Source organism: Malassezia globosa (assembly GCF_000181695.2).
Source record: "Malassezia globosa CBS 7966 chromosome Unknown mgl_sf_5.1, whole genome shotgun sequence".
Classification (NCBI taxonomy): domain Eukaryota; kingdom Fungi; phylum Basidiomycota; class Malasseziomycetes; order Malasseziales; family Malasseziaceae; genus Malassezia; species Malassezia globosa.
In genome coordinates this window covers 107,500-132,846 of record NW_001849868.1, presented here as the reverse complement: position 1 = coordinate 132,846, position 25,347 = coordinate 107,500, and the positions used below count along the sequence as shown (strand labels likewise).

Below are 25,347 nucleotides of genomic sequence, written 5' to 3'. Positions count from 1 at the left end.
TCGGTGGGAAGCCCACTCCTACTTAACCAGCGCAATTAGTAGAACCAATATGACAATGAGCACGAAAATCGTCCACAATGAGCCTGATGAATGTCCCAAGTCAGCATGCTCGTTTCTCGTGTCCTTCATGTGAAAGGGATCGTACACGTACCGTGTTCTTTGATGCTCTCCCGGAATCGCTCGAGACGCGTAGCCGCACCACCGAGACGCAAGCCCGTCGACTCGACATCCGTATCCAATTCGCCAATCATGCCTGACTGAAGTTCCAGCTCCTCATTCATGCGCACACTGATCGAGTGCTGACGGGAGATCGATGCGCTGAGATGATCTAAATGCCTGTCTTGGTCGCGCCATGCTTCATTATGCGAGAGCAATGCAGAAGTATCGCGATCTTCATCTGTATCGAATGGCTCTGCCGAAGTAAGGGCTGATGTGCTTGGCATGTCGTTCATAGATTGGATCATATCGAGCCGCGAAAAATGCCGTGTCTCACCCTCAGACGCCTCGAGGGCTGCATTTGTCTGAGAGTACAACGGATCGAGCGCATGTGCATGATCCGAGCGCAGCTCATGCAAAATCTCTGCCCCACTTGGGTCATTCATCATATGGCCAGTGTGGGCCAGCAGCTCCATGAGTTGTGAAACGGTGTCCGTCCATGATTCCACCTGGTCGACGGACGGGACACCTGCCGCATCTCCCTCAGACATGCGCTTTTTCCAAGTATCAAGCGCCTGCAACAGCATATGCATATGTTTTAAGATAGATCGATCGCGTCCAAAGTACGGAAAAGTTCGAAGGAAGGTATGTTCCGACGCCTCAGCTGATGCTTCCAGTTCATGAGCAAGTCGATTGCGTTCTTGCAGCATCGAGAATGTCGAGCTCCATATGGCCTGGAAGCGCTTCGTGGCCTCATCCAAAGCCAGATCAGCGAGTGCCACAGGCGCTGCCTCGCCTCGGCCTACCGACATAATTCGCTCACTGAACGTGGAGACGCGTAGTTCTAAATTTCATCACCCAGATCCGTGAGCTTTCAAACGACACATTCAACAGTGTGGAGAATGAACCAAGATAGACTATAATGTCCAAGTAGGCTGATTTCCAGTACATACACAAGATGACATGATACATACAAACGCATATCTCGAAAAAGGAGAGCTCATTTTAGTCGTCCTAAGAGTATGGTGTAAGTGGACGTATTTTGTACATACGGGATCAGTAATACCCTCGGGCTTGATGGCAAACACTGCCTCGGCTTCCGGAAGTGATGGTGAATCGACGACTCTGCAAATGCGCTGATTGCCGCGACCCTTACGAAGTGAAAGTCTGGTTGTGTCAGCACCCCATCAAACGTAGGATTGGCGCACAAAGGCGTGGCACAAACGTACCGAGTTGTCGACGCATGTGCGACAATATTGCCGCCGATGGGCTTCTTGGTATCCATGCCGCCGAAACCTGCATTGTCCACTTGCGCAACGACTTGATTTGTTACGACGACAGCTACGCCAAACTCATCCGCAAGACGCATGAGTGTGCGAAGGAACCTAGCCAAATGCGTCTGTCTCGCTGAGAGCTCGCCACGACCTGCAAAGTCCGTACGGTACAGAGACGTGAGCGAATCGACAATCAATAGCGCAAACCGCGACTCCGACATCATGGCTGCTGCTTGAACGAGCAATTCTAACTGATGATCAGCGTTATAGGCACGCGCATATGCCACGTTGTCTAGTACCTCCTCGCCGTCGAGGCCAAAGCGCTCAGCCACAGCTAGGAGTCGCACTGGCCGAAATGTACCCTCTGTATCGATATACAAGCATTTGCCTTCGCCACCACCCATATCCACAGGAAGCTAATGTAAGTAAAGCTCAGACGCATGAACAACACATGCATGTTTGCGCACAAGTATATGCTTGTGTCTTTTGCACACACACACACACACACGATGCATGCTAGCAAACGTACCTGACAGGTGACAGCGAGTGTATGGCAGATCTGACTCTTGCCTGTACGGAACTCGCCAAATAATTCTGTGATACTGCCAGTCTCCATACCCCCGCCAATGACGAGGTCCAGCGCCGGCGATCCTGTCGTGATGGTAATTAGATCTGACCGACGCTGGTGATATTCGGTCGCTGTGGTAAATCCGAGTGGCACCAACTTGGCAGCTGCATTGGGAATTAGCTTGGAACCCTCAAACACGCCTATGAACACCGAAGCGTACCTTCCGATAGGATCTTATCGACTTTTTGTTCCGACATGCCCTTGATGAGAAGTAACGTTTTTTTCGGTGTAAATGCCACACTTTCTAGCGTATGATATCCAGCTTCTTTGAGCTTTTTGCAGTCCGAACCTGATATGCCAAACTCCTTTTCACGCGCCAAGCGTTAGGACACATCTCATGATGGCGACAGCTTTGTACCCAAAGCGAATGCACGTACCTCCATTTTTGAGACAGGCAAAGGCCCCATGATTTCATCGGCCATTTCATCGGCTGCCTCAACTTCCGTCTCAGCTTCTACAAGCTCGTTGGATGACGACATAGTCCTAGTTTCGATGCGCAACAACAAGTGTTAGTTGGATGTGACTTGTGCAAATCTTATGAGCGCGTGACGCGTCGCCTTGTCCACTTGTACCGCGAAATAGGCCGCTGTCGCGGCGGTTGGAGTTGAGCGTGTCCTGATCACTTCATCTCCACAATTCAAAACACGTGGGCTATTATGCAAACGTTTGCACATCTTCATTTTTTTTTCGTGGTCACACTGCTTTGCAACGCGTGGAGCGTGTCAAGTTCTTGCCGCAGAGAAGGAAGTTGGAGCCATGGCGTATGATTGAAACTCCACCTCGGGTTTCTTTCGCTCTCTTTCCTCTGGCGTGGACGTGAACAACTTTGCTGCTCTGCGCTTTGCATCATGAGTGCGAGCGCACAACAGGTGCCCCCCTATCAGAACTCTTCTGCCCACAGGGCAAGCATAACCGCCAGCATAAGCAGCCTCACGAACACCATTATTGGTGCAGGAATGCTCGCTTTGCCCAGTGCATTTGCAACAATGGGTTGGTTCATGGGCAGCTTTATGATTATCTTTTGTGCTGCCACTACCCTGTTCGGCCTTGTATTAGTGAAGCTTTGTTGTGATCATATTGGAGCGCAGGCGACTGGTTTTTATGACTTAATGTTTCGTGTCAATCCCTATAAGATGTGGATCCTTGACCTCGTCATTGGCATCAAGGTACGTACTCTTTGCCTGGTCAAACGAGAGAACAGTTCTTTTTCATCTCACACTATGCCAGTGCTATGGAGTTACGATCTCATACCTGATTATTAGTGGAAGTCTTATGCCTCAGGTCGTCTTGAGCATCTGGACATCGCTTGGATTTACATCAAAGCATGTACCTCAATTACTTGTGAACAAAAATCTTTGGTATTTGGTTATGGTCGCGTGCATGATTCCGATCTGTTCTGTGCGCCGACTCAAATCACTTAGTTTCATTGGATATCTGAACATGATGGCCGTCGCGTACATTGGGCTTATAATGGCCCTATATATGATTGTACCAAGTGCATGGAAGCAGCTTCCTGATGCAAGTCACATTGTCGCAGTTCGCTGGAGCAGAGAGTCTTTGCGCAAATTCCCCATCATCCTTTTTGCGTATACATGCTCACAAAACATCATTCCCATTTACAATGAGCTGTACAATAGTACGCTTGAGCGCACGTCTATCGTCACATTTACATCCATTTTCTCTAGTGCTTTTGTGTACTTGTTCGTGGGACTTGCTGGCTACTTCACGTTTGGTTCAAATGTGAGCGACAACGTCATTGCCATGTATCCGGACAAGAGCTTGTTTGTGGGTCTTGGAAAACTGTGCGTCGTGCTACTTGCTCTTACAAGCTATCCCATGCAACTCCATCCTTCGCGAGCAAGTCTCCTAAGTTTGTCGCGTTCTTGGTCGTATAAGCCAACGGTCCGAGTCAATGCTGATGGTATGGAGGAAGAAGTGCCACTTCTGATGGAAGATTCAGCATCCCTCGTGGACTCGATGCCCTCTCATTGGTTCTATGGCCTGACTATTGTTGAAATTGTATCAAGTGCTGCCATCGCCATGCTTGTCGACGACTTGTCTATTGTGCTCGGATTTGTCGGTGCCTTGGGCAGCACTACCATTTCTTTCATTGTACCTGCTTACTTGTACTGCATGCTACATGGCTCAGAGCGCCAGCCATGGCTTTACTGCGCTTCACTTGTGCTTGCGTCGTGGGGCGTTGTCGTGCTTCTCGTGGCACTTTGTGCAAACGTATCCAAGCTATTTTAATGGAGCACATCTTTCACACACTCCGAGCCGCACGAACTCTCCTATGCTTCATGGTTTGGTCACAGCGGCACTCCTGTGTGTGTCAACACTTGCGCAATTCGTTTGTCATCGTCTTTGGAAGCCAACGCCTCCATCTCTGCAGTGTGCCTTGTTAATAGTAGTCCAGCATATCCTGGAGTGGAGGGTTAGTCATCAAATGTTACGTCGCGTCTGTGACACTGTGCGCGTATTCGTATACGTACCCAGAGCATTCACACTAAGAGTACCAGTGTACTTGGGTGGATGCCCGCCAGCACCATACTCTTCCCAGCCAGCGTCTCGCAAATTGAACGTCTCTGTGCGGCGAGGGATGACGTGCATGAAATGTCGCGTCATAAGCACATTGAAGCTTGGTGGTCCTGTAATGGAGATACTTTGATCGTCCTTCTGTTGTGCAGTGGAAAACATGGACTCTAAAAGATGAGAAAATCGAGTGCCGAAGTACATCTCTTGCTCATTCGGGTCATTAGGCGGTTGTAGTCGTGCAACAAAGTGTCTCCATGGGACGTTTAGACCATAGACGTCGTCTACAAAGCCATAAGTCACCAAGTTCCACATCACGTACCTTTGTTTTCATCAGGGGACATGTCCGTCTCAAGCATGGTTTCGATAGGCACCGCTTTTGAATCCGGATCTGTGGGCGTCAATTCGACCAGTTGGAAATGGCAATGTGGCTGCGATGCACCACTATTTGGACCACAGTTGAAGAAGCCCAGCAATTCTGCATCAGGCCTCGTCGGCGTATGTGACATAATTATGTTATACACGAGAGACAGCATTTCTGGCGATGGCGGCTTCTCTTGCTTCACAAAATCGCGTGTTACGAGCAAAAAATGACCAGGCAGCACGCAGTACTTGTTCAAAAGTACTGTGAAGTTGTCTAGTTCTTTGACGAGCAAGTTTGGTACATACGGCGGCGCAAATACGTCGCGCTGGTTCTGCATCGGTTGATGATGAATTTCCTTCTTTTCATCAGATGCCGTCGACGAAGGTTCGGCTTTGGGTTTCTTCAGCAAGGCTGGTACCGTTCGAATCTGCCACGGTACCGTTTTCTGTCGTTCGCCATCTTGCGACGCACCCGATTTCGTCACGCGAACTTGTGAGTCGTAAAAAAAGGCATCGCCGGCCTCTATGGCCTTTTGATACTGACTTCTTACTAGTTCCGAGAGATTGCCTAGTCTTGCACTGCTCATGTACACACGAGGTTGCTTTATGGCCGTGTTCCACGCTCGGTTCATCCAGCGAAAGTTCGTGGAATATGGAAATGCCGTTGGTTGTCTTACCTAAGCGCTTGAACCGCGTTCAAGGCCACACGCTGATTATTTCTCCAAGCGCCTCAAATGCACTCGCTTATGCACTATTAGATAGGAGGTCCGTGCATTGCAGGACAGTTGGGATCTCGTTATTATCATGAAGCCGTATGAGAAGCTGATGCGGACGAAACCTCCTGCATAAAGGCAAGTGTGATAAAAGATAGCAAGATTGTTTTTGGAAATTGGTATGTACATAAAAGGAACGTATCAGATATAAACACGAAGTGATCCTTGCTAGGTCGGAACGTGCATGATATCGTCTGCTCTCTGTTGCGACACGGGTGTCTTGAAAAGGACAATTGCTACCAGGATGCCTCCGACGAAGAAAGCTACACTGATGAGTAGCCAAATGACACCCCAGACTTGTGGTGGACAGCAACCGACGAGTCGGGCAAATGCAGAGGCATCAGACTCGTTGACCTTTCGGAAGATAAGATCATCACAAATATCCCATACTGAATAGAGACAGTTCATCACACCCTTCACGCATTGGTAAGCTGCTTTCAAGACCCACATGTAAGAATTCACGTACAATAAATAGCACAAAGAAGCGTAAAGCAACCGAGCTCTCAACCAGCTGATGGTAAGTTGAGGATCAAACGAATTCGTACGTACCCAAAACATAACAAAAAGACCGACCATCACGAGAATGAGTAACCAGGTGCTTAATTGGATGTGTCAGACTCGGTTCTCTTGATCTTTCAGCATGCCGCATACATACATCCAATTCCGTCGGGCCCACCAGAGCATGCACAAGAAACACACACCGACTACAATGCTCGCCACTTTACTAGCCCTCTCATCAAATCCACAAGCAATTAGAATCGCACCAATTAACGAAGAGCCCAAGTATCCGGCCGGTAACGTGATAAAACTAATGCCACCACGCAAACGAGTCGCACCGCCTTCGTCTGGGTCGAGCTGGATAGATTCAATTTTCGCGCAAGTGAGCACACCGGCAAGCGCATGCGAAAATTCATGAAATCCCACTGTCTGAAGGTTAGAAATAGTTCTCGACATACCAAAAGCTTGAACGGGTACAAAAGTAGCTTCAGAATGGGTATGTTCCACTTGCCATTAGCACACACCAATCGCACGCACCAGAATACATATGATCACTATGTATGCACACGCGACAATGATGGTGTCTCTTTGATCTTTGGTTAAATCTAGATCATCTGGCGTCGTTGCTGTTGGCGAACCCTCCGCCGCCCGCAGCACTATCACTGGCATCGTGATCGCACTTCAACAAGTACCATGTACATATGTGGCTGCAAGTGTTAAACTCCACAGCTGTGCGTGCACAATGGTTCCACGTGGTCTTTAGATCGGCACATCCAACTCCAAACTTTTCGTGACGGACAGGGCCCACACACGTTCTAGATAAAGATTTGGTGGACACTGCCGCCGTCAGGGCGCGAAGATCACGCGAGTGAGCATGTTTTGCGATTTAAACGTGCCATGGCCAGTGCAGGCACAGAGCTCCGCACCATCCATGTCAAAAAAAGCAAAAAAACTTGCACAGAAAGCCGCGACGTCCGAGGACATCGTGGACGAACAACAAAATGCGCTGGACGCATTGTCACCGTCCGAAAAGAAACGGATCAGCGAGATAACGTATGAGCTCATGGAAAGTGCGTAAAAGTTGAGGCTGTTGGACTCACATTGTAGTGGGCTATACTACCGTCGCATACAACTATATTGTTCACACAAAGTATGACCCAGCGATTCAGAAGAACCCATTCTCTGGCACACCTCCTTTTCCTAAACTTGACCCACGAACACGAAAGTCATACGGGGTTGAATCATATCGCGAGGGAATCAAACAGCTGACGCGCTTGACTGTTGTGCTTGATAATGACCAAGCCATTAAGTCTGGCTCTGGGTTCGTCAGTGCAAATGCTCTTGCGCTTCAGCGATACGACCTTCTTTCCGTAACTCCGACCACCGAGATGGCTTTCCAACATGCTTGCATTACGCTCAGTGAACTGAAACCGTTTAGTGTGGACATAATCTCACTTGATTTGGCAGTTGCCCCTCGATTGCCGTTCCATCTGAAAAGAAGCACCGTAGGTGCCGCACTCTCTAACGGCGTTGTGTTTGAAATCACATATGGAGCGGCCATCGACGCAAAAAGCTCAAGTTTGTCTTCCAAGTCAACATCAGAGATGTCTGATCTATCTGATGCTCGACGTAATCTCTTCAGCGGTGCGCGTGAAATACTCCGCGTGACGAATGGAAAAGGTGTCATCTTGTCAAGCCAAGCTATGGATGCGATGGGATTACGTGCACCCTATGATGTAATGAACCTGTACGTGAGAAGAACAACTTGAGAATTTTTATTAACAATCAGTGCGACGCTGATGGGCATGTCGTCTCACGCGGCCAAAGACGCTATAAGTGTCTCATGCCAGTCTCTTATACTTCGAGCGCGTACGTACTTGTATTTCTCACACAATCAAGTCACTCGACAAACATTCCGTGGTGCCTTATCCAAGCCATATGTGCTCAAGAGTGAAGAGAAAACGCGAAATCCACTGAACGATGACATGGGACTAGAAAGCCATAGCCGTAGCCCGATATCGGGGGACCTAAAGAAAAAAGGAGAAAAACGCAAGTACAACTAAGGAATAATGATCGTGTGTCGTGCCTGTTGTTCAAGCGAACTTATATTTCTCTCAATTCCATAGATTCTTGTCGGCTTGTACATATATATAAATTATAAACACGCACACATTGTTTGGTAAATAACCTCAGCCAGCATCTGCTTGCGATTTTCCATGTCATGGTGAATCGCGGTACAGTAGGTATATCTATTTGTCATTCTATCGCTGATAATACAAATCCTATATTTTCTTTTTCTTTACATATACCACTAAATGAAAGACATGAACGGCCGCACGGAGAAAAAGAGGGACGCATTTTGTGAGTGTCGATTGAACGCTTCTCCCTTTAGAGCCGTGTTGTCAATCATCGCGAAACCTCATTTTTGACATCTGTACATTCAGGTTGTAGAAGTGCTTAGAAAAGCATCGAATGTTTATTTCAATGTGTGACGCCTTGTTATTTGCGCTCGCTTCCACTGCATTGGGGTGGCCAAAAGAATGACAAGGAAGTGCGAGTATAGATCCACGTACGTGAGAGACGCATTCAAATTTGCCAATAGTCTGCATGAAGGAATGTTTTGAGCTGTTGCGGCGACGAAAAATGTTAATGGGTAAGACCGCTGCAAATTAGCACACCCGCAGATTGTATCGCTTATGATTGGATAAAACATATTTTTTGCCCGATTTAAGCGGTGGAATCAACATCGAACGAGCCAGTAGTGTGTTGACATTCCATTCTGATCTATGCGGACGCGCTTGGGCCCGCATTGCGACTTCGCTGCAGGGCGTCCCGAAAAGGCATGTCTGAGTATAAATATGGACGGGACCGTAATCTTGTATTCTTCTCACCTACCTTGAACTAATTATGAGCAACGTCATTAAGAAGGTTTTCAACACTGATAAGGCGGAGGGCGAGGCCCACAAGGCCCAGGACGCCGTTCAGGGTGCTGAGAACAACGCTCAGCACCACGGCGAGGGCTTCTTGAGCGAGGGCAAGGAGAAGCTCTCTCACATGATGCCACACCACCACCACCACCAGGCCAGTACGCCTAGTGTGCAGGGCGTTGAGTCTAACGTTGTGGGTCAGGCTAGTGCCGGTGTGCCAGACGCCGAGTCGCTGCGTGCTGCCAACGTTTCGGCTGTGCCAAAGTCGGAGTCGGACGCCTTCGGCCGCTCAGGCAACATGACTCAGACGACGAGCGTGAACTCGGGTGTCAACGTGGCTGCTGGCAACGTTGATCAGGACGTGCAGCACCTCGCTCCTGTTACGCGCCACGTGCACCACCGCCATGAGATCGAGGAGCTCCTTCGTGAGCGTGAACACCACATCCACCAGCACCACATTCAGCACCACGTTCAGCCAGTGCTCGAGTCTGAGCACCTTGCTGAGCAGATCCACAGCCGTGTGGTGCCAACAACCACTATCCGTGAGGTGCATGCCAACACGGACAAGGACGCTGCTCTTATGCGCGCCGTGGCCGGCAACCCCAAGGACACCTTCACTCAGGCTGCCACGGACCGCAGCGTGATTGACAAGGGTGAGACTGTGCGCGAGATTGTGCACCACCACATTCACAACATTGTGCAGCCAATCATCGAGAAGGAGACTCACGAGTACCACCGCATTCGCACAACGATCCCAACCACGCACATTACCCACGAAGCTCCTATTGTGCACGAGTCGACTGCTCACCAGCCGATTCGCAAGGAGGACTTCATCAAGGGTGGTGGTGTGCTGAGCAGCACTACGCGCTCGATCGAGGAGGCTGGTTTGCTGAACCTTGGCACCAACCAACGTTCGGTTGAGGGTGAGGCCTACAACGGTGGCGCTCCCCTTGTCCAGTAATGGCGGCATAATATCCTCTCTTGTACCTAACAATCTTTAATCGTGCTCTTTTTAATAAGAACTTCGTTTCCACTCTAATAAAATGAAGTGCGGTTTTTTAGCGTCTACTAGAATCATATTTAATACATGTCTGATTAGTGTGACTTGGTGTGCGGTTGACCTTAGGTACTTGCATGGTGACGTAGGGAAGGGGGACGAACTTGTTGGCGGCGGCGTTGCGCGATAGCATGCGATGAGGTGAAGATATAGGAATTGTGCTTCTCCGTCAGCCATTCAGCGAGTCTCATCTTTATTATATCTCCATCCCTTAGTCCTGTGACATACAATTTGCGCTCTATCGCGGGTGGTCTCACTTTGCTCGATTGTTTCCTGTTGCCCCAAGGCAGATGTGTGGCAGAGTTGGATTATTATGTCGACACCAAGATATCCTGGTGAACCCTTCTCCATCTGTCTGACAACTGGGTATTACTCTTTGCAGGCAGACCGAACTTTCTGACGCTAGCGCGTCTAACGCGTCTCAAAATTTTTGTCATTGGTGGAGACAGAAAGTGCACGCCAAGTGATCTGGTGTTTGTTTGTTACCAAGCATGGCACCTTCTGTGCCTAGGCAGTCAGTCTACTTTAACCCGCATGCCAGTGCGAATCAACTCCATAGTATTCATGCATGCACATTTAAGGTGCAGTCCGCATGTGCGACGGTATGTCTAGCCTGCGATGAGTGTCAAGCTATTGTGCAATATTCTAACAGCACGAACTAGTTGCGAGCCACAAATGCGTCCCTCGACGCTCATACGGGCGACTTTCGTCGGTTGAAGACGGTGATTTCGAATCAAAGGGTGTGTATTGTGTTGGCAGGGCACGGGACTAACAGAGGCCTGCCAATTGTAGCATTTCGACTTGGTTTCTGAAAGAGAAGTTCGGCAAGCTCGCGAACATGTGGCTACGGAAATTGCTCCTTTTTTGCGGGAGCTCATAGTGCGTGCGGAGGAGGTACTGGCACGGGATGAGCGTGAAGCTCGCTCGTTACGAAACAAGGTTCGTATCTTTCTGCATGCAGGTTGGTGGGCCCTAACATTCTTAGGCCTCGCAAGAACTGTCAAGACTGGAGGCACAATCACAATGGCAAGCTATGTATGCTGGAGACACGTCGTCGCGTGCATCACTGGAGGCATCTGAGTATGAAGAACACATGCGAGAGCTCGAGTCCCTTCAACTGCAGCGCATGCGCTTGATGGAGCGTGTGCAATCGCTCGAGCAGGAGACGCCTCTATAGCGTCGTCTCACTGCTAGTAGCCAATTTTCGCGCATATCTGATCGACTTATCCAGGGCCTGATTGAAATTTGCTACTGCTACTCATTGTGCTCATGCTATGTTGTTTCGACGGTCGAACATGGCCGGCCTTCAATTCGTTTCTGACAAATCTACCTTTACGGCTTAAATGCATACCCACCCACACGGTTTTGGACGAGCAATTTGAGCTCGGCAAGAGTATTGGGTGCGTCGGGCAGCTGCAAACCTGCATGCACAACTTGACCATGCTGTAGCTGACTCACACCCTTCGGTGTGCCAGTGAGCATAACATCACCCGCCTCGAGTGTCATGATGGATGACACGTATGCAATCAGCTCAGGGATAGAGAAGATCATATCGCTCGTATTGCCTCGCTGGCGCATTTTATTGTCAACAGTGAGCCAGAGGTCCACATTGTGCGGATCAGGAATCTGATCTTTGGAAATCGTGGAGCTGATGGGTGTGAAGGTGTCGAACCCCTTGGCGGCAGACCAAGGTAGACCACTTTTCTTTGCTTTGTCTTGCATGTTCCGAGCAGTCATATCAACCGCAAGTGCTACTTTGGTTAGTGAGACAAGAGAGATTGACATAACGGAATGTACAAAGAAACCGTGATTGTTGTACGCACCGTAGCCGCCGATGTATTGATTTGCTTCTGAGCGCTGAATGTCTTTCCCTGTCTTGCCGAAAACGACAGCCAGTTCCACTACACATGACCTTAGTGTATCAAACCATACGAACCTTCATGGTGTGCCACGACGCCTTGAGGAATCTCGATCGTACCACCAGACTCGACATAACTAGTGGTTGGCTTCAGAAAGAAGAAGGGCTCCGTTGGCACAACGTTGTTTAGCTCCTTTGCATGGTCCGCAAAATTACGTCCAATCCTAAAGAGAGAAAGAGAGAGTCTCTGTCAGGAAAGATGCGACATGCTGACGTACGCTACAATTTTACGGCCTGCCGTGCGGAAGGCATTGAGCTGGCTCATGATCGTTAGGTGAGAGAGTCTTGCACAAGGATCTTACTCCACTTGGTTAGTGAGGGCTCGTGTGTCTTGGCTGCCGATGTCATTTGGCAGGGGTGAGCGGCTTGGTCAAGGTGGCAACTGTATGGGCAGACACACAATTCGTGTCATCACACAGCTGCTTCATATCGACATTTGATTCTATAACGCATCTACATCCGGGCGGCAACATGAGGAATTCGTCAGTAGGGCTTTTTGTCTTGGTTTATTCATGCCTTGGAGGGCACTTGGTTCTCCTGCTGAGGATGTGTGTGACGATGGCTGAAAAGAAGTGTAAGTAGGAGAGAAAGAAAGAGAGAGAGAGAGAGAGAGAGAGAGAGAGAGACGCAGTGTACGTACTAGGCAATGCGCAAGAGCTGGACTAAACCTGTCGTGCCGACGAAGAAGTTGACGGCGGCGAGCGGATAGTTGACGGGCGTAATGACGAAGCAGTACCTATTGAGTATAAGCCAAGGAAGACATAGGTGGCGACGTACCGAACCCAAATAAATCCTGTAACCGCCAGTGCAGTGTTTTGCGAAGCTGACAATTTCTCCGCAGGACGTGCCAAGTCGCCCAGACCTGCGACTACAAGAGCCCATTTCATCATCGGCGCCCAGAAGAACACTGCGAGTCAAGGGTGTGAGCCTGGCATGAGAGCATCACGTACCCGTTTTGGGACCTGCTGGGTGGTTCATAAATGCACGAAATCGGTTTCCAAATGTAGCCGACGCCATGGTTCTCAACCGTTTTCGATGGACAAAGCGGAGTGGGCTCAAGACACTTGGTAAGGATTCTTTTCGATCTCCTCGGCGCCTGCCTGGGTTGGGGCAGGGGGGCTTTCCGACGTGCCCGGACGCCGAGACTCTGAATGGGATGTATGTGGGTACCAATTGCTTATGTCCTATTCGCGCTCGCGAAGGCCAACCATGGACGGCAGCGCATCTTTGTAGCTGGCAACTACGGAACACAAGCGATCTCGACCACGTTCGTTCGTTGCGTGCGAGGAGTCGGCCTAGCAGCCTCGTCATGTCGAGTGCAGCGGATGCTTCAACTATTGATGACGAAGACGAGTTCCTGTATGGAGGGGCCGCAGATGCATCGGTCCCCCATGTGGATAGAGAGCCTAGTGACGACCGCTCGCACGTTCCCAACGCGTCGTTGGCGGGATCGGGCGACGATATGGCAAAGTCGAGCATCCATAACACGACGAGTCCCAGTTACATGAACCGAGACACTAGTGCGAAAAAAACTTCCCAAGTGTGGCCGCAAGATCCAGCGTCCACGAATGCCGAGCCGAATGATTCTGACGAGTATGACAGTGATGACTCCGATGTTGAGTTTATCATCGATCCAAACGAGCCACTTGTACCACCACAGCCCCCGCAAAGATCTGTTTCGTATGTGCCTGAGCCAGCAACAGCTAGTGGAAACACGATTTCGACGTCTACCGCCATACCCACCGCGACTCCGGCAGGATCAGCAGCGGCGGTCGCTACAGAGGCAGGGGCAGCCCCGATCGCTCCCCGCGAGCCTCTTGTTCGCTCCTTGCCGAATGAGCATGTTGCTCCTATTCCTATTCCTTCCCCTTCTCCTGCTCCTGCCTTTGGCGCAACGACGATGGCTCAGATACCTGAGCGCGACGGCGTCCGCTCGGCAGTGGCGGCAGCGCCGGCAGCTGGGTCTGCGGCAAGCGTACCAATGGGGCCCGAAGGGCCGCCGCCAGCAGCACCCTCTACGGGCCCGGAGCTGCACCTCGATCCGCAACCATCAGATTTGACATATCCACCGTCCGATCCTTTATTCGATGCTCGCACCGAGACAGAGAAGGCGGATGATCCACCACCCATGTCCATATACCAAGTGGACATTGATTCTCTACCTGAGAAGCCGTGGCGACGACCGGGTGCGAATCTCAGCGACTGGTTCAATTACGGTTTTAATGAGCAAACGTGGGCGATGTGGTGTGGGAAGAAACATAGGATGGAGCAGACCCGCGAAGCAGAGTTGGTGCCTGCAGAACCTGTTGCGCCTCCTGTCGCGCCACCCATGCCATTTATGCCAGAACTTAATTCCATGCATCCTCATCTGCCGCAGGATCGTGGCATGCCTGACTTTTCGGCGCTCTTAGCTCCGGGAGGTATGATGAATATGCCTCCTCCCATGCAGGCATGGCCCATGATGAGAGCCATGATGCCCCCTAGCTCTGATCACCCATCATCCATGTCTATGCCGATGCCTCCTTTGCATCCCGACATGCATGGGATGGATTGGCCCGAGCCTCGGAAGCCAGACTCTCCCTCTCATGCCGAGCCAGCGTATGAGCCCTCGTACGAGCCACCACGCTCACCGCAGGACGGTCAGCGTGTTGAAAATGGGGTAGGTCCGCATCCTGATTCTTCTCAGCATGATGCGGCTACCGAGCATCACACCACCATTTCGCATACCCAGTCTCAACAGCAGCAACGGCACCATCGCACTCGCCCTTCCTCCGATTCCAATCGCTCAGAGCGTCGGCGCGCTGATCATGATGCCGACTCTTATGCGGCATCTCATGATACACACCAAGTACACTCTCCACGCTACAATGATCGCGATATGGTACATGGTATGCCAGATGCGCTTGACTATGGCGTCTATGCAGAAGACGCACGTCGCGCTCGGCGATCTCCGCATCATACTCGCCGTGATGCGTCGCCAGCCGATGACTACGATCCTGAGCAATTTGGACGTCCGCCGCTTGCTTCCGCACCCAGTTCAGGATCTACATCGGCATCGATGCCCACCTCGATAGCGCAGCATACGGCGCCTGGCTCGGGGTCTGGGCCTGGGCCTGGGTCGTCTCACCGTGAGCGTCCAAATAGGCGTGATCGTGATCGTGCTCGGCATGACCGTCGACTCGGTCGTGGCGGTGGACAGAAGCGTGGTGCTCCTGACACGCACGAGGAAGAGCGCGACTATTCATCGAAACGCACACACCATGGATCGTCGCGAATGCGCAGAGATACATAACTTGCATGTCGCCTCATGTAGATGCTGGTCTCCTGGCGTGACGTGCGTTGTTTTCTTCTACCCTCATACAGTTCGTGTCTAGGTATCATTCCATTTCCCTGTCGATCTTTTCATCCACGGCTGTATGTCTGTCAGGCTCTACATCCACATGCTTGCATCCTGCTCTGCTCTTACGCTTTTTATGCACGCTCGGGCCTCGACTGCTTGTGTGTGGTGTCGTCGTCATCGTCGACGTTGCCGTCGACTGAATCGATCGCTTCGTCTTCCGACGACTCAGCCATGTCCTCCAAACCCAGTTCACGTCGCGCCAACACACAAAAGTCTTCCTCAAAATTGTGTGGCTCACTAGCAAAGCGCCGCATATATATGTGAACATCATGTTCCACCGATCTTGTTGAATCTATCGTGCGCATTTCTCGGTCCAGAGCATGCAATTGCGCATGAAACTCGGCAAGATCTTCTTGGGTATAGGTTGTTGAGGATGAAGAATCATGACATCTAGTTGTAATATCAAACACAGGTAAGGACAAGTCCATGCAGGGCAATTCCCAAGGCCAAGCACCATTGAGGTCCTGCCATAGTCGTTTGCGTCGTTTCGTCTCCTTTTCCGATAACTTTGCCATGAGCTCGGCGATGCATTGAGCTTTCGCTAAATACATGCGTTTGAACTCGGAACGACGCACAGCCTCTGCGAGAAGCGCACCGTAGGCACCGTACATGGAATGTACGTGTTCAAGCACCTGGAAACCATCATTTAGTGACGACTCAAGAGTTACATCGGTATGGGCCACGAGCGCGCTTAGCTCTGTAAAGTCACTTTGCAGGCCACTAATGTCCTGCATCAGATTGATGTCCCGGTACAAGAGCTCATTTCGATCCTGGACGAGACAGTCAAGAGTGTGAAGAATGGGCGTTTCCCGTGCATACAGCGCCTCAGCCTTCGCCTGAGCATGAAGCCAGTCGGGATTCGATGGCGATTCCACGCGTTGGCACATTGATACCAACGATGCATGCTCGACGTGCACCTGTTCTTGCAACCCTACGATCTGCTCATATGTTTCGATGGACGGCTTCACGTCCGTCTGCTCGATTTCGTGCGTCAAGTCGCGCAAGTCCCTCGTCAGTCGACTTTCTGTCTCCATGACTCTCTCATACAATGCACGCACATCTTCCCGCGCACTCCGGCATGAGGCAGCTACTCGATGCACATGAGCTACATCAACCACATCACATAACACGGAGGCTGTTCCTCCCGAGGCCGATCGCCTCACAAGTTGTGGGTGGACGGGCACACGGCGCAGAATGTCGAGATCAGCCGTGTACTGATGAAGCAGCTGTTCCATGCGTTCGAAATCCTTCTGTGCAATGCGCACAAGCTCAGTAGTTGCAGACTTGATATTATTTGCATGTAGCTGTACATTCGCCAGAGCCACAACGACGCTTTGCTGAATGAGTGCGATGCTCTCGCGCAAAGTCGCTGCCTCAGTGCAAAGCGCATCCACGTTCCGCAGCAGATCTGTGGCCCAGCTCAACATGGAATCGACAAAACGCGGTGTTGCAGGGACGAGCGATGTCGGTGGCTCAGGCGTAGGTGTCATGTCCAGCGATATTTCCAGCATAGAAGCTACAGCATCGGGATCTGCAGTCAACAAATCGCGATCAAACACGAAAAACTCCTAGACATGTTAGGCAATCGACGTACCACATCATGATTTGTATCTTCGCGGAGGAGCCGGTCTAGGACTGGCTGATCCACTTGAACGCCGTCCTTGGCCATGCATATCACTGCATCGTACAGAATCCCTGTTGCCAAGGAGATGCAGTCGAGCAAATGCTCAAACGTCTTGAACTGTGATAATGGCTGCTTTACGTCAATGGTCTTGCCACAGTAGGACACAATAAGGCGCATCGCATAGTTTCCTCTGTCCGTTCTGCACTATCGTTCACGTCGAAGCGGAGCGTTGTGGTTTGGGCCCAAGCTGCCGTGGATCCTGCGAAATGAACATGCGTCGAAAGTGGGGTTACCATGTGGCACGGCGTTGTGCTTATGTAAGAGGTATCTGGGAACGACTCGCGCACGCTGAGAGATGTGCCACTTGTCAATGTAAAGGCCTAATGGGCTACTTCACGAGGTCAACGACATGTGGAAATCTTGTTAGGTGGTAGGGGAATAGCAGCGCTGGGCGGCTGGCCAGAGAGGGGGGAGGAGAGATATAGGCAGCCACTGTTAGGAAAATTTTCTCTCTACTTTGGCCTGCAAGTTGTCTTGGTTGCCGTCATCTTCGCCGCCGTCCCTTTCGTCATGTCAGCGGTGTCGTGGCGCGTAGGAACAACTCGTTTGCTGCAGCATGTAGCTGCACGGAGAATGCAATCCACCTGTACGTGGCAGCCAGCCCTCAAGCCAGGCACTTTGCCTGTGTATGACGAGGCACTTAAGCACATTGAACACGACTCGGCTGCGTTGCGTGACCAAATCGCTAAGGAAAAGCAACAGGCGGACATGTCATCCACCGATGTCCAGGAGCGTGTGTACGCGTTGGAAGTCGCTTCAGATATCAACCAACCTAGTGTGCGGGCGCAGTTCCGTCGCGGCACTTGTACGTACCTTTGGTGCACGAAGCTAACGCTATGTGACAGACTCCATGGAGAAGCCTGTATTCCGCCACATGCGTGAGCAGGCATGGCGTCAAGGAGGTGCTCTGAACCGGCTGATCGAACGCATCCGCAACATGCACGTCTTGCCAGACGTCGTACCCAAGATCACGCCGACCGTGGATCTGGAGGTCCTCTTTGGCTCTGGTCGAGGGATCGGCGATCACGGTGGACAAGGAGGAAGCGTGCACCCGGGCGTATTCCTCGATCCATCGACCACGCTGCATGCCCCTGACATCCGAGCTACTGTGTTTCACGCAGACACTCGCAAGTACACGCTCATGCTCGTAGATCCTGACGTGCCGAGCGAAGAAACGCAATCATTCCAGACGTATGTGCATTGGCTTGTAAGTGACATCCCACTTTCGATTCATGCGTCTTCGATACCTGAGGGTCATCCAGTGGCTCTACCGTACATCCCACCTCATCCCGCTCGCGGCACGCCATACCATCGATACACGATGCTGCTCTTTGAACAGAGCGCCGACACACCCATGCCTGTCCCCGACACGTCACGCATCGTGCCAAGCGTATCGGAGTATGCAGAAATGCACCAACTCAAGCTCTCTGGCATCCATTTCTGGCGTGAAGAATGGTCTGCGTCGTGCGAAAGTGTGGTTTCCCACATCTATGAGGACATACTACGAGTGCCGGAGCCACGCTTCGGTCGTCCACCACGGCCAGACAAGCTTCGCGACGATCTCGGAGAACGCCATAGCAAATACTACTAAAACAGATAGTCACTCAAGCCGCGCCGAACGCGGCCTTCGTCGACAAACACCTCCGGCCTGAACGGCCACTTTTCAAACGCCTCGGCCAATGAAGCCCACTGACGATTCGTCAACTCAACGATTGGGGTGGTTGGCAACACGACATCGTCGGGTCGATCTTTCATTCGGGGATGCTCAGGCGCTACCAAGCGCAACACATTGTGCGCACCTGGCACGACGTGTTTTAGCCCTTCTAGCACAGTTTTGGACTTGAGCACAAACATATTGCGGGTAAGAAACTCGAATGCATCCATGTCACGCTGATCAATTAGAGGTTCTGGCAAAGGATCAATTTCCAAGACGGTCAGCTTGCGCTTCTGCAGCCCCGTTGATATGTTCGAGTTCGGAATAAACACGGATGTGACCGGCACACGGGGTCCAACCGACGGTGTAGGTGGGTACATATGGTCCGCGTATGGCTCCAGATCATGTGCGGGCAGCAACAGACGTGGCGTGCTAAGGCACTGGACTGTCGCACCCAGCTTGGCCCGAGTGCGTGACTCTTGTGGTGTAGCCAATGACCGCAGTGATACGGTCTCGCCACACACAAACACCAACTTGACACGCCCAAACTTGAAGAGCCAAAAACGCGACGATATTGCGTTAATGATCTGGGCAAACAGCTGCTCGCCATGAACAGTATTGGGTAACTGTGCAAAAAACAAAATCGGCGACGTGGCGTGCCAATCCATCGGCGGTGCTTGGGGACCCAGCTTAGGTACACGGCCCTCCAGATGGCGCAACAGTCCTTGTTCGACCATCATCTCGTACGAGTCCCATGCGTAGCCAGACTCAGGAATGATGCCGAGCTTATGCTGCACATGTTTCAAGGCCGGATCCTCTCGCAAATGCTCGAGCTGCTCGAGAAACATCGGCACGTTGTCCATGGATACGACTCGCTCAACATTCGGATGCAAAAGAAACTCGCGCGTAAATGTGCCTGGTCCTGGATATGCTTCAACAATCGTGGTTTTGATGCCTTGAGCCTCCCGCTCATCGAGCCCTAATTGGCTGACTATGCCCTGCACAGTACCTCGGTTCGCGACAAAGTATCGGTATCGGGCGCCCTGCTCTTTCGAGAATGCAAAAAGATCCTTCCATCGTGAAGGATGTGGCATATGTGGATGGCAAAACGATATGTCAGCTGCATCTAACTCCGGCGTGTATTTGTACAACGGCTGATCTGTATAGCGTTTCTCGTTCGTAGAAGAACGTCGCGCGCGAGAGCCGCGCCTCGCGCCCGACCCTTTCGCTTCTTTGGACTTTTGTTCTGATCCTTGCTGTATCGACTCTGTGCGCACATTGCTGTTTGAGTCTTTCGATCTGGTACCGGCAAACCGCACGCCGTTCATGCCTGTTCGGCCTACGGTCAGCGGCACACGGGCCATATGAGCAGAAATCACCGCCTGAGGCGCACGCGCTACGCTAAACGCTCGACACGCAAGCATACCGATTCACAAGCACGTTCCCTCTCTTCCTGCTCGGCTGCAAGCTCCTAAGGCGTGTATGTATACGTGTGCCTTACAGTGACGAAGCAAAAAAAAATCCAATCTGCACTCAGTGTAGTTGGGAATGGCTCACTTACGACACCCTGTGGAGCTCGATGTCCTTTCTCCTTACCCCTACCCCTCCATTCGTGTACTAGCAGACTTGAGCCGAACGCGCCTGGAGGATGCTTACGACATGTTTATTCTCATCACATTTGTTTCTGCGTGCGTGCGGCTGAGCGTGTGGTTGTGGATCATTCGAACACATTTCTCGTGAAAGGGATTAGAGTGCCACCGGGCCAGTCTCAGAGCGCGCGATGGACCGGCATCTTCATGCCGTGCCTCTTGATGCATTCGAGCTTCTAGGGATCGAAACTCATGCAACTGAGGCTCAGATTCGAACGGCGTACCGGAAACGCTCGCTACAACTGCACCCTGACAAGGTGAAGGATGTACCGCCTGACCAGGCTGCCGAGCGATTCCATCAGCTTACTCTTGCTTATGAGGAGCTCATGAATCCTGCATCGCGAGCAAAATTACAAGAGTCTCTACAAAGAGAGCGCGAGAAACTAAAACGACAAGCTGCCTTCGATGTTAAACGTCGCACAATGACCGCTGATCTCGAGCGGCGTGAGGAGCAAGATCGTCTGCAGCGAATGGAACGAGAGCGCCAGCGTCTGGCACGTCAACAGCGCATTCTTGCGCTTCGAGAAGAGGGTCGCGCAATGCGCATTGATAAGCACGAACGTCTTTTAGAAGCCTGGCAACAACGCACATCACGCCTCAACCCCGTTTCAACACAAGCATTAACTTCTACACCGGACTCGAGCTCGACACTTACTGAACTTCCGCCTTGGGATGCCAACGACTCTTGGGTACTTGTGCGATTTCCTACGGAGCAGGCTCACGAGATGTGGGGATCGACTGCGGCGCCTGAGCCACTAACGTCATCACCCTTGTGTCTTGCCTTGGCATCGTCCTACGGACCCCTGGCATCCGCTTCAGTCAAGCCAAGTCACAAGCAGCGGCGCGAAATTTCCGTCGTCGTTCAGTTTCTACACGGTGTGCATGCATGGCGTGCCGTGTCCGAGGGAAGTGACTTGCGTTGCTCGCACGTTTTACTACAGGACTGCTGGATCCGCTGGTGCGACGCGTCTGGCAAAGCGACCTCGCTCCCACCACAACGAGTTCAGGCCTGTCTTGCTCGTGGAATTACCGCACAAGATATGTCCGTGCAACTGTCCACTGCGCTCACGGATTGTGGTGATCATTTCGACCACGACTATGAAGCACGCACACTCAAACGTTTACGCCAAGCTGCAGCAATGCATGTGGCAGCGTGAATTATGGGGCTTCCTCGACGCCATGTGAAGCTTTCCGACGGAATATTTGCTGTGATACCCGTAAGATTCTGCTCGCGCTCCGTCCCTTCTCCCGACTTATGAATCAATGACGTGCCCCGTCGACCCTGCTCTTTTTTTTTTGCGCTTTGGGGAAAACATTGAACACTCGACGGGTGTGCCATACACGTACCTGCTTGCGAAGCCAATGACGATACTCGCGAAGCGAGCCAATTTTTTCTCCCTGCATGTAAGTTTGACTATCTTTCGGTAACGTACATAATAATCTGGCAATGGATTGTGCACGACTTGACGAGTTGGATCTGCACGCATTTTACGAATGTGATCAAAGAATTGCTTGTCACGTTGGGCCATTCGACTAGCCTGACGACGGTGCAAAAGACTCCATGCAGTAGAACCGAATGACGGCCCAATGAGCCAACCAAGACCCGTGCATGTAAGTGTCGCACCCAAGTACACAAACATGGGATCGATCTAGAATATGGTCAGTTGATAAAAGGAGAAAAATTGAATATAGTCGTGATTATGCTTTGTCCGAGATACGTACACCAGCAATCGTCTGGCTTGGATCAATGTCAAGGGTCATGAAATATGAGCCAGAACCGACCGCAGCCAAAATCATTGTGGGCCACGTTGTTGCGACACCAGCGATACGACGCTGCTTCCTGAGCCGCAAGTCTTGTGTTCGATGTTAGCCTAACTTGCGCGTGGCATGCTTGAACGTACATGCATCCCAAGGCAGCGGCTCGGCTGGTTCACCTCTCACACCGGATGTGCTAAACATCCTGGATCGCAACCCACAAAAACTGGAAGTGCGAGAGGCCGAATAGAGCGTCAGACGTCCGCGCAGAATGTGTGACATCATGCCCTAGCTGATCCTTGACAAACACGCACACCCTTACTACAACGCGCGTGCCACAGGCCACTACAGTCGGCCCAGACACATATTTCTCTCTGCATAGCGCACGGAGCGGCTTGCTAGCGGATAGGGTCACGTGTATCTCACGTGCACTCGGGCAAGGAACGCTTCATCCCCTGAAGGCTCCACGACTTCTTTCCAGGCGCTCTGTGTTACGACTGACGACGACGTTTTGTAGAGACTGCACGAACCGCGACTCTCGCGAAAAGAAAAAAAAAAAAGTCAAGTGAAAGTACATCGCAATGGCGAATACAGCGCCAGGAATGGAATCGCAGAGGCCGCAGAAAGATACCCGGCCACAGACTGAAGATGTGACAGCGACAAAAGGGAATGATTTTGAAGATTTTTTTCTGAAGCGGGAGCTGCTCATGGGTATATTTGAAGCAGGTTTTGAGCATCCCTCTCCTATCCAAGAAGAGGCAATTCCTATTGCCTTGTCTGGTCGTGATGTTTTAGCACGTGCAAAAAATGGCACAGGAAAGACGGCCGCGTATGTCATTCCTACGCTAGAGCGTGTCAATACGAAAAAAAATAAGATCCAAGCTGTGTTGCTCGTCCCTACGCGCGAACTTGCACTCCAGACAAGCCAGGTGGCTAAAACGCTAGGCAAGCATTTGGGTATCGAGATCATGGTAAGCACCGGCGGAACAACATTGAAAGATGACATATTGCGTCTTGGACAAACTGTACACATTTTGGTAGGCACGCCAGGCCGCATTCTTGATCTCGCAAGTAAGGGTATTGCGGATCTTAGTCAGTGTACGACATATGTCATGGACGAAGCTGACAAGCTTCTCTCACCTGAGTTTACGCCTGTTATGGAACAGCTTCTAGGCCTGTTGCCGAAGGAACGTCAGGTCATGCTATTTTCGGCAACGTTCCCACTTATTGTCAAAGACTTCAAGGACAAGCACATGGTGAAGCCATACGAAATCAATCTCATGGACGAACTCACACTGCGTGGTGTGACGCAATATTATGCATTCGTTGAGGAACGCCAAAAAGTTCACTGCCTGAACACGCTCTTCTCCAAGCTCCAAATTAACCAGTCCATCATCTTTTGTAACTCGACTAACCGCGTTGAGCTTTTGGCCAAGAAGATCACTGAACTTGGCTATTCCTGCTTTTACTCCCATGCTAAGATGCTCCAAGCACATCGAAACCGTGTGTTCCATGATTTCCGGAACGGTGCTTGCCGCAACCTGGTATGCTCAGATCTCTTGACACGTGGTATCGATATTCAGGCTGTGAATGTTGTTATTAACTTTGACTTTCCGAAGAACGCCGAAACATACTTGCACAGAATTGGACGTAGTGGCCGTTTCGGTCACATGGGGCTGGCAATCAATCTGATTACTTACGAAGACCGCTTCAACCTGTATCGAATTGAGCAAGAGCTAGGCACAGAAGTTCAGCCGATTCCTGCCACCATTGATAAGCGCCTCTACGTCGCGCCATCTTTGATTCAGGAGGCAGAAAACCGCGAACGCGATGCACAGGAGCAAGGCAAGCCTACACAAGGCCCAAGTATAATGCAACAAGGCTTGCCTGCTATTCCACCCACACAAGCAGCGATGCATGCTGTGCCCGTGTCACAGAACGCAAACTTTACCAACACTGTACCCAACCGCCGTGGAGGTCGACGAAACAACCGCCGTGGCAATGGCAATAGGAACCCAAACTCAAGGATTCACAATCAATCTACTGCAGGCAATGAGGGTCATTCTGAAGGAGCGGCGCCGCCCGTCTAAAATACAGGAAGGTCAATGGTCTTTTTTCTGGTGGTGCAAGCGTTCGGCCATGGCTAAATCTTGATCTACTATTTCCTTCCAGATGGTTTTTTTCCTCTTCGTTTTTTATTTCTTACTAGGCTGACCGGGTCAGTCATGTTCGTTTTCTATCTCAACCACATGTTGGTTCAGTTCTCTTCACGCATTGAGTACGGCCTCTGGATTTTGCTGAGCGCTGGCTCAACTGCGGTTGATACTCATGATGCCCCGTCTTGTTTGGTCCAATCCTTATTGCCACTCTTGCCGAATCACTCGTCCTGAATTTCATGCTCGGACCTCGATTTTGCTTATATTTTGTCCAGTCCTCGCTCGTCGACGTTCATGATGTTCATTTTCGTACATGTATTTGTGTGCGACTCTGTGACCATAGTCTTGCATGCAGTCCCCCTCCCCCTCTCCACATCGGCACCACACCCACCATCACAAACCCTTTTTTACAACCCTCCAAAAAATTTAAAAAAAAAAACTTTAATACACCAAAATGATTAGCTAGAAGGTATGTTCGTACTCTAGCACGTCGCGAGTCGGTTCGGACATGTCTACCATGGGAGAGGAAGATGCACGTGGGGAAGCCACTGGTTTCTTGCTCCTACCTGCACCATTCGAGGGAGCACGACGTGAATCATTCCCGCGGCCCGAGCGAACAGGTGGGTAATTGGAGCAAGTTGAAAGACCCATGAGTTCACGATCCAAATCATCGTAATCGTTGCTCTGCAACTCTCCAATTGTTTGAGTGGTAGGTGGCTCGGCAGGTGCGTATTCATCGCTCTCGTACCCAAAATTTGTGCTGCGATCGTAATCATGTCGAACAATGAGATCTTCGGGAGGAACTTGACCACCTGATCCATGTCGGAACCCGAAAAAGCGCTTAGTGCGTGACTTGAGCGACTTACTTTTGGATCGCACCGGCATGGGTTCATAGGTATTTGCCGTAGGAGCACGCCGTAGCG

General features: G+C 51.1%; 15 protein-coding genes across 15 annotated transcripts; 7 read left to right on the top strand and 8 right to left on the bottom strand.

Annotated features, from left to right (window-relative positions):
- Positions 1–125: 125 nt before the first annotated feature.
- On the bottom strand, positions 126–968 carry MGL_2184 (uncharacterized protein; the record flags this gene model as incomplete). The annotated part of the gene is made up of 1 exon (XM_001730678.1): positions 126–968. The coding sequence occupies one exon, from the start codon at positions 966–968 to the stop codon at positions 126–128; it is 843 nt and encodes a 280-aa protein (XP_001730730.1).
- A 193-nt stretch (positions 969–1,161) lies between these two features.
- Positions 1,162–2,537, bottom strand: MGL_2183 (uncharacterized protein; the record flags this gene model as incomplete). Its single annotated transcript, XM_001730677.1, has 6 exons — positions 1,162–1,170; positions 1,209–1,323; positions 1,386–1,846; positions 1,960–2,162; positions 2,219–2,258; positions 2,436–2,537. 6 exons carry the CDS (start codon positions 2,535–2,537, stop codon positions 1,162–1,164), a joined length of 930 nt encoding a protein of 309 aa, XP_001730729.1.
- Positions 2,538–3,438: 901 nt separating this feature from the next.
- Positions 3,439–4,308, top strand: MGL_2182 (uncharacterized protein; the record flags this gene model as incomplete). The annotated part of the gene is made up of 1 exon (XM_001730676.1): positions 3,439–4,308. One exon carries the CDS (start codon positions 3,439–3,441, stop codon positions 4,306–4,308), a length of 870 nt encoding a protein of 289 aa, XP_001730728.1.
- Positions 4,309–4,904: 596 nt separating this feature from the next.
- On the bottom strand, positions 4,905–5,585 carry MGL_2181 (uncharacterized protein; the record flags this gene model as incomplete). The annotated part of the gene is made up of 1 exon (XM_001730675.1): positions 4,905–5,585. The coding sequence occupies one exon, from the start codon at positions 5,583–5,585 to the stop codon at positions 4,905–4,907; it is 681 nt and encodes a 226-aa protein (XP_001730727.1).
- A 1,513-nt stretch (positions 5,586–7,098) lies between these two features.
- MGL_2180 (uncharacterized protein) lies at positions 7,099–7,993 on the top strand (the record flags this gene model as incomplete). Its single annotated transcript, XM_001730674.1, has 2 exons — positions 7,099–7,294; positions 7,332–7,993. 2 exons carry the CDS (start codon positions 7,099–7,101, stop codon positions 7,991–7,993), a joined length of 858 nt encoding a protein of 285 aa, XP_001730726.1.
- A 1,138-nt stretch (positions 7,994–9,131) lies between these two features.
- MGL_2179 (uncharacterized protein) lies at positions 9,132–10,112 on the top strand (the record flags this gene model as incomplete). Its single annotated transcript, XM_001730673.1, has 1 exon — positions 9,132–10,112. The coding sequence occupies one exon, from the start codon at positions 9,132–9,134 to the stop codon at positions 10,110–10,112; it is 981 nt and encodes a 326-aa protein (XP_001730725.1).
- A 1,428-nt stretch (positions 10,113–11,540) lies between these two features.
- On the bottom strand, positions 11,541–12,391 carry MGL_2178 (uncharacterized protein; the record flags this gene model as incomplete). The annotated part of the gene is made up of 4 exons (XM_001730672.1): positions 11,541–11,959; positions 12,032–12,109; positions 12,145–12,290; positions 12,345–12,391. 4 exons carry the CDS (start codon positions 12,389–12,391, stop codon positions 11,541–11,543), a joined length of 690 nt encoding a protein of 229 aa, XP_001730724.1.
- A 245-nt stretch (positions 12,392–12,636) lies between these two features.
- Positions 12,637–13,143, bottom strand: MGL_2177 (uncharacterized protein; the record flags this gene model as incomplete). Its single annotated transcript, XM_001730671.1, has 3 exons — positions 12,637–12,688; positions 12,904–13,033; positions 13,077–13,143. 3 exons carry the CDS (start codon positions 13,141–13,143, stop codon positions 12,637–12,639), a joined length of 249 nt encoding a protein of 82 aa, XP_001730723.1.
- A 292-nt stretch (positions 13,144–13,435) lies between these two features.
- MGL_2176 (uncharacterized protein) lies at positions 13,436–15,418 on the top strand (the record flags this gene model as incomplete). Its single annotated transcript, XM_001730670.1, has 1 exon — positions 13,436–15,418. One exon carries the CDS (start codon positions 13,436–13,438, stop codon positions 15,416–15,418), a length of 1,983 nt encoding a protein of 660 aa, XP_001730722.1.
- Positions 15,419–15,597: 179 nt separating this feature from the next.
- Positions 15,598–17,037, bottom strand: MGL_2175 (uncharacterized protein; the record flags this gene model as incomplete). Its single annotated transcript, XM_001730669.1, has 1 exon — positions 15,598–17,037. The coding sequence occupies one exon, from the start codon at positions 17,035–17,037 to the stop codon at positions 15,598–15,600; it is 1,440 nt and encodes a 479-aa protein (XP_001730721.1).
- Positions 17,038–17,783: 746 nt separating this feature from the next.
- MGL_2174 (uncharacterized protein) lies at positions 17,784–18,361 on the top strand (the record flags this gene model as incomplete). Its single annotated transcript, XM_001730668.1, has 3 exons — positions 17,784–18,015; positions 18,056–18,255; positions 18,332–18,361. The coding sequence occupies 3 exons, from the start codon at positions 17,784–17,786 to the stop codon at positions 18,359–18,361; spliced, it is 462 nt and encodes a 153-aa protein (XP_001730720.1).
- A 436-nt stretch (positions 18,362–18,797) lies between these two features.
- MGL_2173 (uncharacterized protein) lies at positions 18,798–19,958 on the bottom strand (the record flags this gene model as incomplete). Its single annotated transcript, XM_001730667.1, has 1 exon — positions 18,798–19,958. The coding sequence occupies one exon, from the start codon at positions 19,956–19,958 to the stop codon at positions 18,798–18,800; it is 1,161 nt and encodes a 386-aa protein (XP_001730719.1).
- Positions 19,959–20,644: 686 nt separating this feature from the next.
- On the top strand, positions 20,645–21,670 carry MGL_2172 (uncharacterized protein; the record flags this gene model as incomplete). Its single annotated transcript, XM_001730666.1, has 1 exon — positions 20,645–21,670. One exon carries the CDS (start codon positions 20,645–20,647, stop codon positions 21,668–21,670), a length of 1,026 nt encoding a protein of 341 aa, XP_001730718.1.
- A 96-nt stretch (positions 21,671–21,766) lies between these two features.
- MGL_2171 (uncharacterized protein) lies at positions 21,767–22,310 on the bottom strand (the record flags this gene model as incomplete). Its single annotated transcript, XM_001730665.1, has 4 exons — positions 21,767–21,835; positions 21,861–21,911; positions 21,947–22,162; positions 22,236–22,310. 4 exons carry the CDS (start codon positions 22,308–22,310, stop codon positions 21,767–21,769), a joined length of 411 nt encoding a protein of 136 aa, XP_001730717.1.
- Positions 22,311–22,849: 539 nt separating this feature from the next.
- MGL_2170 (uncharacterized protein) lies at positions 22,850–24,358 on the top strand (the record flags this gene model as incomplete). The annotated part of the gene is made up of 1 exon (XM_001730664.1): positions 22,850–24,358. One exon carries the CDS (start codon positions 22,850–22,852, stop codon positions 24,356–24,358), a length of 1,509 nt encoding a protein of 502 aa, XP_001730716.1.
- Positions 24,359–25,347: the final 989 nt, after the last annotated feature.